The 14,770-nt window shown below is 38.3% G+C and overlaps 1 protein-coding gene across 1 annotated transcript in view; it reads left to right on the forward strand.

Moving 5' to 3' along the window:
* Positions 1-10,984, forward strand: part of LOC144606191 (thrombospondin type-1 domain-containing protein 7A-like) — a 306,928-nt gene extending 295,944 nt beyond the window's left edge. Inside the window, exons 25-28 of the mRNA XM_078422057.1 lie at positions 535-617; positions 769-982; positions 5,997-6,084; positions 8,509-10,984. Of these exons, the coding sequence (XP_078278183.1) occupies positions 535-617; positions 769-982; positions 5,997-6,084; positions 8,509-8,593 (470 nt within the window). The 3' untranslated portion in view covers positions 8,594-10,984. The remainder of the gene's footprint in view (positions 1-534; positions 618-768; positions 983-5,996; positions 6,085-8,508) is intronic.
* The last annotated feature ends 3,786 nt before the right edge of the window (positions 10,985-14,770 follow it).

Consider the following 14,770-nt stretch of genomic DNA (forward strand, 5'->3'; position numbering starts at 1 on the left):
AGAGTTGCTGCCTTACAGCGCCAGAGGCCCGGGTTTGATCCTGACTATGGGTGTTGTCTAGATGGAGTTTGCACATTTCCCCATGACCACGTGGGTTTCTCCGGGTGCTCCGGTTTCCCCCCATACTTCAAAGACATACAGGTTTGTAGGTTAATTGGCTTCGGTAAAAATTGTAAATTGCCCTGGTGTGTAGGATTGTGCTAGTGTACAGGGATGGCTGGTCGGCGCGGACTCGGTGGGCAGAAGGGTCGTTTCCCCACTGAATCTCTAAACAAATCTAAAATTAAGGATATATGATTATGCTCCAATATCAAAAAGCCATTATTCCAAATTTTCATTGTTGATCAGAGTGATATAACGGAGTTAATTGTTCATAATTACTCAATTCAAGATCAATGGAAAACATGATGTTCAATCATGCAGGCTTTGTACGGCATTCATAATAATAAAATGATTTTTATTTTTGTGATACAGATAATATTCCCTTTCAAGCTTATTATTTGACATTACTGGATTTAACTGTTTGTGTTGTAGGTGGCTGCTCTGCATTAAATCAACCCTATGCTGACAGGTCTTGTCATCCACCATGCACTAAACCTTACACATACTGCACTGAGGTAAGTGCCAGCTGCTAACAGCAGCCATCAGCATAGTATTCCTGAACTTACTGCTAGTATAACATTGGAAACAATAGAATATCAGTAATCCATGTGTAATGCTCACTTTTTTCAATGTTTAGACGATAACAGTTTAATTTCTCCCATCCAGTCTGCAGTCTGCGCCTGTGAAGAAGGTTACACAGAGGTGGTGACATCGGACAATTTGCTGGATGAATGCACCATGATCCCAGTGCTGGAGATCCCTTCGGTAGAGGAGAAAAAAGCTGATGTGAAGACAAGCAGGGCCATCAACCCAACCCAAACATCTGATAGCAAACAAGGGCACTCAGGACACACGTGGTTCTTGCAACCTTTTGGAGCAGGTCAGGATAAAAGCCAGCCTCAATACATTAGGCAACATAAATATTTTATTTTCTAGCTACGGCCGAAGAGAGAATTATTAAACATTAAGGGTTCTTCAGAGTTTGGTATCAGTTTTTATAAAGTAAATATAACTCATCCACTTTTTACATGATTCAAAATCAATTGGCCACTGCACAAGTTGAATTGAAGAATAGAAATGATATGAAATTTTAAAACTTTTTAATCACCTTTTGCTAAAATAAGCTGCATTTTAAAAAGGAACTGCTGCATGTTAATGCTCTCTTAACAATAGCACTGACAACTACATATTTTCATGCCGCGACTAACGCTACGATTAATATTTTCTATAGTGCAGAAAGCTAAACTCGGTGGCTTTCAGAATATTAACTCTGCTTTGCTACTTAATATAACTTATCAAATATTGATGGAATTACAGAATGGCAGCACTTTTAGAGGTGACAGTTATGAGAAAGAGGGCAGTTAGGTAAAAAACGAATTGTAAATGTTGGATATCTGTTGCTAAAATATAAAATGATAGTAAACATACAGTAGGTCAAACACTATCCATATGAGGAAAAGGCAAGTTTGGCAATAATCTTCCACTTGTTCTGGCAAGAGTCGACATCCAAATTATTCACCTGCAGAAACACGTGCTATGTAGAACTCAGTATTAAAGAAAGCCCCCTGAGAAGATGATAAATAAAATTGCAGATTTAATACTAGTAACTGTCAGCACATTCACAAAGATAAAATACTGGCACGGAGGCAAAAACATAGTTGTTTCTTGTTTCCTGGAAAATGATGTGTTGAAAAAGCATTGACAGCATTAATAGAGCAGTTTTTTTTTGATTTGTGAGTAGTTGTGCAATGTAACATAGACAATAGACAATAGACAATAGGTGTAGGAGTAGGCCATTCAGCCCTTCGAGCCAGCACCGCCATTCAATGCGATCATGGCTGATCGCTCTCAATCAGTACCCCGTTCCTGCCTTCTCCCCATACCCCCTCACTCCGCTATCCTTAAGAGCTCTATCCAGCTCTCTCTTGAAAGCATCCAACGAACTGGCCTCCACTGCCTTCTGAGGCAGAGAATTCCACACCTTCACCACTCTCTGACTGAAAAAGTTCTTCCTCATCTTCCTCATACAGTGTTGACTTCCCAATTCATCATGACTAATATCTCCTATTTAAACCCAAGCAATTTGGATATCGACTTACGATACGATATGACACGCTGCAATGTGATAGAACTTTATTTATCCCAGGAGGGAAATTGATCTGCCAACAGTCATAAAAACACAGAATAAAGTTAAAGTGACAAGTGGAAAGGATTGGGGATGTGTAAAGATTGGGGGGGAGGTGGGGGGGAGGGGGGAGGAAGGGAGTCAGTCTCAGTCTCAATCTAGCCCATGACAGAAGGAGGAGTTGTACAGCTTGATAGCCACGGGGAAGAAGGATCTCCTGTGGCGTTCTGTCCTGCATCTTGGTGGAACCAGCCTATTGCTGATGGTACTCCTCAGGTTGACCAATGTGTCATGGAGGGGGTGAATTGTATTGTCCAGGATGCTCCGCAGTTTGAAGAGCATCCTCCCCTCCAAGACCACCTCCCATGAATCCAACAATTCCGACATTGTCAGAAATGATATAAAGCATTCTGCTAGCTACAGGTGATCCTAAACCTCAAGAAAACTCATTTCCATTCCTCTCCCATTCTGACGTCTTGTCTTTTGCCTCTTTCACAATTACAACAAACTACAGCGTAGGACTGAGGTACAGCATATCTTCCATCCAGGCTTGTTTCAGTTCTCAGGACTAAACATTGTATGCAACTGTTTTGGAATACCAACCCTTCCAGTTTATATCAGAATTGGCAAAGTTCTGATGAGAAGTCATCAAAGTGTAACATTAACTCTGTTCTTCTCTCTCCACAGATGCTGCTTGACCAACTGAGCATTTGCAGCATTCTCTTTTATTTCAGATTACCAGCAATCTCTATGTTCTATACTTCACAGCTCCATCCCTGTTTTTCTCTTTCATTTCTGTTTCATTAATTTTCTCCTCTCAACACATCGGCTGTGAAAACTAAGATTTCACCACCCCTGCTCATGCAGCAACACTACCAATTGTGTCAGTTAGTCTCTCTTGGTCTCCACTTTCCACAGTCATTCCTTTTATTCTCCAATTCATTCCCTGCTCTGCAATTTTACATATCTTTGATTTCTAATGTTTGCTAGTTCTGATGAACGGTCTATTCTTAAATGTCAGCTTTGTTTCGCTTTCTATAGATGTTGTCTGACTGCTGAGTACTCCCAACCCTTTCAACTTTTACAAATGCAGACTTTTGTTTTTCAAAGATATGCAGCCAATAAATTAATAGATAAATATTCTTGCATCTCTCTGCATTTTAATGATTATTGCTGATTTATCTATGCAGAGTATGTTTTTTAAAGCATGGGCAGCAACATAAGTCTTCAAACATTGTGACAGTCAAACGTTCTGAGTTTGCACAGATGATGGAATACCAGTAGGTTGCATTAAAATGTTGCAGTGTGATTTGAATGTTTGTCAGTGGATAAACCCGCACATCTGAGTGTCTCTGTGCATGTGGATGTGTCATTTTCAGTGTATGTGTGCAGGTTAAGATTTTCTCATATATGTCTGATTGTCTATGCACACGTTGGTATATGTGTATGCATCAGTGTGTGTGTGTACATGTGCGTTGTTGTTAACAAGTCTCTGCAGTTGCTAACTGGATATGCAGCTCATATATTATTGATGATAAATTCAGATCCCAATAGTAACTGTGGATGCTTTGATTGCAGTTAGAACTATGGAAAATTAGGCCGAATGTATTATTTTCCTACCTACACACTCTGTGGCTGAAGTATCCAAACCAAATAGAACCAGGTGGATTGGTCGGTTAGGCAAGCTACAAAAAATCATTTCCAAAAATGTTTCCCAATTGAGTGATGCAACTTATTTTTCCTTTCTTCTATAATCACTTAAAAGTACTGGTTCATCCCTTGAATGCTGTCAACCCTTTCACATCTTTCCCACTTCAACCATGGACCTCGACATTTGATCAAGGGAACGTCAATTGATCCATTTTGTGATATCTTACACTTAACCCACCTTAGTTTCACATTCGAGTAGGAATTTATTTTTCATTTGCTACGGTTAAATGTAAGAAATGGTATCCTATCATAAATCCTAAGTGAATCTTTATTTATTTAAATATTACTTTTAAATGAGGAAAAACTTTTTTTTTCTCGATCAAATTATGTTTTAAACAGCATTAATGGAGTGGGATGCCATTTAAATCTCATGTGTACATTCGGCAATTTTACAGTATTTTACAGTGGTGTATTATGATTGTCATTACAACTTGAAAAACCAGACTAATTTAAAAATACAGAATATCCTATGATAAATAAAGTTTAAAAATCAGATCTGATCTATCACTGCCATAAGTGTCAACTGAAAATTTCAAAATATGTGTTTGAACAAATTCAACCAGCTTCCATTTTGTGCCTTAGAGCATACCCAGGCTTCTGTTTCTGAATTAAAACTTGGCCACAGCTGGAGTTGTAGGATGAAAATCGTTGAATGCTTGTAGGATGAGAATTCTTGAATGGAAACATTTTAGATTGGAATATATGACTTGGAGAGTAATAAGATGATTCACGCAGTCATCCAGACCCCTTTCTCCAAATCATCTGCCAAAGTCTTGGAACAGTGATTATTTTGCATACATTCATTGTAATTAATTGAAGATGACAATAGTCTTGTCACTCAATCCTTTCTCCTGTGCATTTGAACGCTTTGTCTAAGCAAACATAACAAAATAATATAAGGCAGTCAGATTGTGAGATTGTTCCTCACAAACCATAGCCTTTGGGAGCCGTAGACTTTGATTCACTTCAAGTAACTGTAATCAGTGCTCTCAACCTATTGGTAGTTCTCAACCAACTTATCACAATTTCGCCCTACATGTCCAGGGATCAACATAACCATTGGTAATTGGATTCTGCTTTCTTATTACAAACACTTAAATCATCTGAGTGTCACCATTATTTGTTAATGATTATACACACAATGTTATCGCCACTGTGCTTTTAATTAGTGAGCGATTACTGTCTACAATAAATAAACCTCATGCAGTAAACATCGCTTCTAATCTGTTGTGTCAAGGCATGACTTCTGTTGTGTAGGAGGTCCTCAATCCATCATTTTCCATTGGAGATAATAAAACATTCAAGAAGCAAATTATTGTAAGAATGGTTAAATATATGGTGACATAATGACAGTTAACAAAACAAAAGGCTACATCACCCGTGATTAATTAAACATTGATGCTTTTATCCTCTTAAAGGTAATGTTTCATCACAATCAACAAACAATTTTGATGAGGATTTTGATTTGCATCCTGCAAGGAACTAAAATCCACAAATTATATTTTAACATATATCTCATGTAACTGTTAAGGAAAAACACCAATTTGCAAGAATTTGTGTGCATTGAAAGAAAGGTTGCTGTGTAAGACATCAATAGATGTTATCATAGGGCCCTCAGTTGGAAGGGAGATAAACTGCTAGTGGGTTCATACTTGGGACTTACTAAATCCCATAAACTGATTATATTATTCATGTATCCCTACACATGCTAAAATGAAGTTTAACGGTTGCTGGTTCTGATTCTCAATATCACAGAATGGATCCGGGTGAGAAATGAGACAGTGTAGTGTAAATACAGCAATGATCTTTTTATGCCCAAACCATGCACTTATAAAAAATGATTGAATGTACCAGATTGTGTCATCAAGAAATTGGATACATCAGTTCCTTTCTTGAAATAGTGTGAAAATAAAGTAGGAGATAATGCAAAAGTGGTAGCACATTGCTAATTTTGTTTCAAAATAAATTTACATCTCCAGGTTACTGCCCACACTCAGTTGTAGATTAGAAAATCTCTGTATTCATTGTTAAAAGTTAACAAGCTATCTTTGCTTTTTAGATGGGAAGCTGAAAACATGGGTTTATGGTGTTGCAGCAGGAGGTTTTGTCTTAATAATCTTCATTGTCTCTATGATCTATCTAGCCTGGTAAGTTTGTGGTGATGTCCCATGCAGTAGAAATTATATAGATGTAGCAATATTCTGTAGGAGTATGAAGAATTAAGTATTTGTGTGCGTGTCCAACTTATTGAATTTCCACATTCTATTCAAAATAGCTTTCCTTAGGTGGCATACAACTTCCTTTGTAAATCACCGAAACTTGCACATTACAAAGTAGTTTGCTTCGTAAAATAGAGCTATAAATAAAAGTGCAAAAAAAATTCATGCACATTGTCTATTTCACTATCTGTTCACACAGTGTATGTATGTGTGTGTGTGTGCACATGCACATATAATCTCTCTCCCTCAGACACACACCTGCATGATCCAATCAAACTTCTGTTCTCAGTAAACAAATCCATGTTGTGCTGCAGGGAATGTGGTTGAATTGGATTTAAACCAGAATTAGCTTCAGAAATTAGCTTCAGCCATATTGATACGAGTTGAATTTTATCAAATGCAGTCATTTCTTTCATCTTTTTCATTCGCTTGTACTAACAACTAATTGACTTATAGCTTACTGATTTCTGACTGACATTAAGGCAGAACTATGTTATACTTGCAAATTGAATTCATCATTGCTTGGACAAGTATCAATATTATAGTTCCATAGAGCTCACAGCTAGCATGAACACAAGAAGTCACTAGCAATTCCAAATTTCGCCTTCCAGTGTAGATTTTGTAATTGGTTCACATGGTAAGCATAGCATAATCACAATATATCCTTCATTGTTGGAATCTGAAACACATCAAGCCAAGAATGGTTCTGGTGACACGAATGTCATGAATTTTGCACAGTAAGTATTATTTTCTTCTTGCTGAACAGGTACAGAGTCTATGGAAACAAGAAACTGCAGATGCTGGGTTACATAAATGGACACAAGGTGCTGGAGTAACTCAGCGGGTCAAACAGCATCTCTGGAGACCGTGGATAGGTGACATTTTGGGTCGGGACCCTTCTTCAATCTGAAGAAGAGTCCCGATCTTGAGACATCATCAATGCATGTTCTCTAGAGATGCTGACTAACCCGCTGAGTTACTCCAGCATTTGTGTCTTATTTAGGTAACGGTGTTTCTTAAATTGTATTTAGATTATTGTTTAAAAAAATCACAATTTTTTCATGTCACCGCTTACGAGCATGGAAAATTAGATGTGTGGAATGATGAGCGTGCAAATTGAGATGTGTGAAAAGATGTATACTGAACATCAGCACCCTCTGATCACATGTTACAGAAGATAAGATGCACTCTGAACATGGAGCAACATTCACACTATCCAAAGCATCTGCCTGAACTCCCAACCTCAGAGTTCATCACTTCTACTTCATTCGGAACCCCTTAATAACCTGACAAAATCATATTTATTTGGGAAGAAAATCTCTCATTAAGATAATTTTTGAAGTGGTAGAATTGTTGATCATGCAGAATGTGACAAACATGTTCATCTGTTTCAAGATTTAAGATCCATCTTAAGATATGGCGGTACATTTGGGGCTGCTGGTAGAGCTGCAGCCGCACAGCACCAGAGACCTGAGTTTGATCCTGATCTCGGGTGCTGTCTGTGTGGAGTTTGCATGTTCTTGCTGTGACCATGGGGGTTTTGTCCGGATGCTCCGGTTTCCTCCCACATTCCAAAGATGTGCAGGCTTTTAGGTTAGATTGGCTTCTGTAAAATTGCCCCAAGTGTATAGGGAGTGGATAAGAAAGTGGGATAACATAAAATTAGTCTGAATGGGTGATCGATGGTCGATGTGGACTTGGTGGGCCGAAAGGCCTGTTTCAGTGCTGTATCTCTAAGTATAAACTAAACAAAATTGGCTCAAGATTCCAGCACCTGATTCAAGCATCTGCAGTTCATTGTGCCTAAATTAATCTGTTTTCTAGCTTATTAAATCATTGATAATTTAATGGCAAAATTCTGGATGTGACATCACGTTGACCAAAGGTTCTTTATCAAGGCAGTTTCTTCAAATTGATTTGAATGTTACAGGGACATCCTGCAGATCTCAGTCAATGCACTTGCTCTTACACTGGAAAGGCAAATCAAGATTCTGTGTGCTTTGTATCTTTATAATAGAATCTTTTTAACACCAACCGAAGATCACGTCCTGATTTCTCAGACAGTTGACAACTCTTGTCCATTTAAACCAAGAATTTGGGGTGTGCCCTTACCCAAAGTTCACATACGTTGTTGTATTTCAATTTGAATCTGTAAGCATTTGTTATTGTCACCCACCTCCAACTCAGGAACAGTAAAACCATTTCATGTATCTCCAACATTGTACCTGCTGCGATCAGCTAAATTAAAAATTACACAGAAATCCTTCTTGTGTATAATATTACATAGAAATTATTTGAACAAATGTATTTACATATTATTAGTAACTCGTCTTTGCCTTTCCTTCTTTGTAGCAAAAAGCCCAAGAAACCACAGAGAAAACAAAATAACAAGCTGAAACCGTTGACCTTGGCCTATGATGGAGATGCTGACATGTAAACTCTTTTATTGCTTGTTGGACATCTCCTTACTTTCTCGTCACTCTAAAATATAACGTGCAGTTTGTATGTCCAGACTTTAGCCCATTATAGAATTCTGTGACAGTGTGCCAGATTCTATAGCACTGTGACATTTTCAAGGAAGGAGATGAAAAAATGTGCCACAAGATGTCATTCTCGGTATAATGCAGGACCTCAAATGATACACTGACCAAACTATAGCAAGGTAAATCTTTGATACGATGCTAAAGAACTATCCTACATTGCAGCAAAAGTAAACCTTACTTTTATCCGAATGACATTGAAATGCCAACTACATTAGAATTGAAAAGTAAACATGCATCTTCAAATAATTGCTATTTGCTTAATAACCTTGTATCAAATATAAGAACGCTGCCTGTGTGAAAAAGATCAACAGCAATGACAGGAATCAAATGGAAAAACTGGCAAATGTTCACAGTTGTATCGCACACTTAACAGAAAGAAGATGTCTGATGGATTGAGAAGTTAAACTGCAAACCCCAGACAAGAGCAAGTTTCCAAATCTCCTCCTCCCAGTGTTAATAACAGAAGGAGTGGAAATTGATACTTCTGTCAACTGCTTATGGCAAAATTGAATGATATTTATGTACTAGGTCGGAGCAAGAAGGATGGTTGAGTTGCTGGAAGATTTGCACAACTCGATCATCAAAAAAGTGCAAAATATAGAAGTAAAAATATAGATTGAAATCCTCATCTCAGAACCTGCTAATACATTAACAGCTTCAATACTTTATGCTGCTGAAAATGCTTGTACCTATTAATGATGCAAACTATAAACTTGATTTTCCCAGCTAATGAAATGCTCTCTTGAAATGACTTATGGACGGTGGTCCACGACACTTGATAAAATGAGGCACTTTTTTGCACTATATTAGTGCTGCATGATATGCACTTAACCAATTATCACCCTAGAATTAGTCTCTGCTTTCTTTAAAAAAAAGTGTCTCACCTTGGTAATATTAAGTAGATAGTTTGAAAGGGAGCAAACTAATGTTGTTTACTCATGGATTACAACATTGAACTCGGGCAGAATGAAATCGAAGTATTTCATACAGTGTGTGTACATATATAAATGTGTGTCTGAGGTCACTGCAGCTAGTTTGTAAAATGTATCAGTGGTCAGTATAGTTGCAGTGTCGATAGCGATCTAGCTGAATTTTCTGAAATATGTAATTGTTCTGATCTTATGTGCTTATGTTGTGCAAACAGTCCACTGGCTCTTTTGCTAGTTGAATCATTTTATACAGTTTCTCTGTTGTGTCTTTTAAAAGAGCAACATATTTTGGTTATTTTACAATCATTACCAAATGTGAGGAAGAGCACAGACTGCAATTAGTAAAATCTAAAATCCCAATTATCTAATTAGAACAGCTAACCTGTAGTAAACAAAAACTGCCACAAAATATAAAGCCTCCCGCCAAAATTGTTTGAGAAAGCTGAGAAATCTGAGGAAAGTAAACATAGATTTATTATTATTATCATTAATATTATTATTATATTGCCATTATTTTATCGGCATCCTTTTTGTATGAAACTCATTTATTTTGTTCGTCTGAAACAAATTAAGCAGGAATTTTCTTTCAGGTTTAAATATTGGAAAACAACGAATGAGAGAAAGTTAATCATTGAATGAAGTAACAAAACACTTTCATGTCTTCAAAGTTGTATATGTTTTTAATATCTCCTCCAGGAAATTATTAACATTTGATCTTGTCAAAATACAAAATATTTATTATGACAGAAATATTCGGGTAAACTAATCAATGGGTGTATTTTTCTGAGGAGACTGTTAAATTGGATCACAAAGAGAAAAAAATAAGTTAATTTGCATTTATTTTAAACTGCTGTTAAATATTAAATTATGCTCTGTGGTTTGCTAAGAGAACAAACTAAAAATGTTTACAATTGTTAATTCAATGGGAAATTTACTTATATTTCAATGGGCAAAATAAAAGTGAATTTGCCAGTAGATAGCTGACATCTCTCAGCGTGTTCAAAATTAATAGTCACGGAAGGAATGTCACCACATGTGAAGCTCAGCCCATTACAATTTATCTTACTTTCTTTGCGTGTTTCTGAATGAAGGCAACAGCTATCAAAAGAAAGTGCTTCTCTCTCATTCCAGTGTGTCATTGTTAATTTGTAGATATGCCATTTTGTTTTTAAATTATGTATATTTTCTTTTTTCAAATATGAGGCCAATGTTTTATGTACAAGCTCCACACTTTTGTGGAGGAAAATAAAACCCAAATTTTATCGAGTGACAATTATATTTAAAACAAAAACGTGGCACGTGCTTTATTGGAGGTTATTGTTTGATAGCATTCATTCTACCTTAAACGTTAAATAAAAAAGAATCAAATATTACCGTGTTCTTGTATTAACCTTGCCATGGCTGTCATTTACAACAATCAACATCTTAGTATTGGCATTTACCACTCTATCTATTTATGTCACTACTTTCAGGGAGCTATGGACTTGGACCCGAAGATCCCTCTGTACATCAATACTGTTAAGTGTTATGCCATTAACTGTATACATCCCCTTACATTTGATCTTACAAAGTGCAACACCTCATGCTTGCCTGGATTAAAGTCCATCTATCATTTCTCCACCAATTTCTGTAAATAATGTGCATCCTGCTCTATCCTATTCTTCACTATTCACAACTCCATTGTGTGTTGTGTTGTTTGCAAACTTACGAACCAGTCCATCTATATTGTTCACCAACGTTTATTTATACACGTATATATATATATATTATATGAACAACAGAGATCCCAACACTGATACCTGTGGAATGCACTGGCCACCGATCTCCAGCCAGGATGACACCCTTCCAGAGCAACAATATTTGCTACGCTCCAGTTCTCAGGAACATATCTGTGGCAAGAGTGGAAGCAAACACCTTCATCAAGACTCCCACAATCTTCTCTCCTGCCTTTTTCAATAACCTAGGATCCCATCATGTCCTGTGAGATTTATCCACTTTAATGCTCTTCAAGAGAACCAACACTACTTCCATCTTGATCTCAAATTGCCCCAGTGTGGAATATATTAGTATACCCACATTGTTCTCATTATTCTCCTCGTTCTTCTCTTTGATAAATACCTATACAGTACAAATAACTCATTTAATACCTCCTACATCCTCTGATTCCAAGCATAAATCCCCTCCTTTTTCCTTGAGTGATCCTACCCTCTCCCCCATTACCCATTTGTTTTTAATGTATGTCATGATGGAGAGGGTGGGAAAAGAGGTGGAGAACCTGCTCTATTAATCAGGGAAAATGTCATAGTGGCACTCAAAGAGAACATACTGAAGGGTTCATCCACTGAGGCGATATGGATAGAGCTCAAAAATAAGAACAATGCCAACACCTCTCATGGGATTACCATTATATCCCCTGATAGCCAGTGTAAGATAGTGGAACAGAGATGTAGAGAGATTACGAAAGATGTCAAAGCAACAGGATTGTCTTGATTTTAACTTCCCCAATATTGACTGGGACTTGCTCAGTGCCAAAGTTTTATACAAGGCAGAATTTGTTAGGGTGTCCAAGAGGGTTTCTTGAGACAGAGTTTGAAAGTCCAACCCGAGAAGGGAACATACTGGACCTTATGCTGGGATAGGAACCTGGCCAGGTTACTGGTGTTTCAATGGAAGAGCATTTTGGGGACAGCGATCAAAACACCATAAGATTTTTTCAAGCAGGGATGTCTGGACCTTGCAGGAAGGTATAAAATTGGAACAGGCAAAGTACAATGCTATTAGGCAGGAACTCAGGATACATTGGGAACAGTTGTTATTGGGCAAGTCCATATCTAACATGTGGGAATCGTTTAAAAGCCAGTTGATCAAAGTTCAGGTTAGGCATGTTTGAGTATAGAAGAGGAATACGGTTGAAAAGTTAGGGAACCACAGATGACCACAAATAGGTTGTAAATTCGGTCAAAAAGGAAAAGGGTATGCATGCACGTTTATAAAGATGAAATCAGACAGAGCCTTTAAGGAATATAAAGCAAGGAGGAAAGAACTCAAGCAGCCACTACAAAGGGTCAAAATGGGCCACAAAATGACTTTGGTGAGTTGGATTAAAGAAAATCCACATGTTTTTTATACCTACATTAAAAAATAAGAAGGTAATCAGGGAGAAGGTAGGACTGCTCAAGGATAAATGAGGGAGTTTGTGCTTGGAGTCAGGGGATGTAGGTGAGGCACAAAATGAGTACTTTGCATCTAATTTCTCCAAGGAAGACATGAAGGACACTGAGAAATGTGCAAAATAACAATATGCAAGGGCAGTTTGAGATTAAGAAGGAGGACGTGTTGGGGCTCTTGAAGACCATCAAGAGGATTAAACCCCAGGGTTGATGGGATCTATCACAGGCAAAATAAGATAGGAATTTTCAGCAGCCTTGATAAAGATATTTGTATCTTCTCTAGCAACAGGCGAGGTCACGGCAGACTGGATAGTAGCTCACACTGTTCCTTTGTTTAAGAGAAACAGAGAAAATCCAGGGGATTTTCGGCCAATAGGCTTCATGTCAGTGTTCGCATAGCTATTGAAGAGAATTCTTTGGGATAGGATTTACTCCCATTTGGAAGAGAATGGGTTAATTAGGGACAGTTAGTGATCCTGGCTCTAGGTTCAGCTGCATTCTCCATAATAGTCCTTGTAATGAAATAAACACAGAGGTCTGAGTCTGGAGAAAGGCCCTGACCCAAAACGTCACCTATCCATGTTCTCCAGGGATGCTGCCTGACTCCAGCACTTTGTGTCTTTTATTGAAATAACCACACTTCAACCCATCAGCTTCACCATATTCCACGTGTTTTGGAGGCCGAGAGGAGACCTGGTAGAAGTATATAAAGTTAGTTGTAAAGTGGCACACATAGGATTCACGGTCAGAATCTTTTTCCCAGGGTAGGAATGTCAAATACTAGAGGGTATAAATTTGAGGTGAGAGAGGGAAAGTTTAAAGGATGTTTGGGAGGCACTTTTATTACAGAGAGTGGTAAGTTCCTGGAATGCACTGCCTGTTTATCAACGAGACCAAACGTAGACTCGGCAATCTTTTATCCGAACAGTTGCGCTCGGTTCACCAAGGACCACTGGATCGCCCTGTTGCTAACAATTTCCACTCCCCTTCCCATTCCGTAATGTCTTGAGCCTCCCCCAGACTGAAGCCACATGCAAACTGGAGGAACAGCACCTCATATTCAGCTTGGGTAGCTTACAACCCGACGGTATGAACATTGAATTCTCCAATTAAGGTAACCTCTTAACTCCCCCCCCCACTTTCTCCCCAACCCCCCCTCCCCCCCTCATTCTTCCCCCTCCTCCCCTTCCCTCCGCTGTACCCCACATGGACTCCCACCAATTTCTCCCCTCCACTAACCTCCTTCGTCCTCCTGCCAATTTCCTCCCTCTGGCTTTACACTCCGTAACTCTTCAAACCTGCCTCACACCTTCCTAATTTAACTTTATTACCCCCTAGTATTTGACATTACTACCCTGGGAAAAAGAGTACAACTGATAACCCTATCTATGCCTCTTTACGACTAACTTTATATACTTTTCTTAGGACCCCCTCATCCTCCAAAACACCAGAGAAACACCTTATTTTTGGCCTTTGTTCCAACCAGCTGCCTATCAAAACCCCCCTCCCTCACCTGTGCCAACTTCTGTCGTGCCTCTTCCCTTTTCCAGCTTTTCTTCCCTCCTACAATCAGTCTGGAGAAGGGTCTCAACCCGAAATTTTACCTATCCATGTTCTCCAGGGATGCTGCCTGACCTGCTGAGTTACTCCAGCACTTTATGTCCTTTTGTGGGTTAACCAGCATCTGCAGTTCTTTGCTTCAACATTTTAGAGGCATTTAAAAAGGTACATGAAGAGGCAGGGAATGGTAGGGTGGAGATCAATTGCAGGCGATGGGATTAGTTTAAATCGGCATCAAAGTCGGCACAGATATTGTGGGCCGAAAGACCTGTTCCTTTTCTATATTGGTCTATGTACTATGTTCTTTGTTCACATTCATACAAAAGGCAATATCATCACCTTATAACAGCTCTATAATACTTTATTATCAATTTCACCCAGTCCTGTTGAACCCATCAATTTTTTTTTTAAT

The sequence above is a fragment of the Rhinoraja longicauda genome, chromosome 2, assembly GCF_053455715.1.
Source record: "Rhinoraja longicauda isolate Sanriku21f chromosome 2, sRhiLon1.1, whole genome shotgun sequence".
Taxonomy (NCBI): domain Eukaryota; kingdom Metazoa; phylum Chordata; class Chondrichthyes; order Rajiformes; family Arhynchobatidae; genus Rhinoraja; species Rhinoraja longicauda.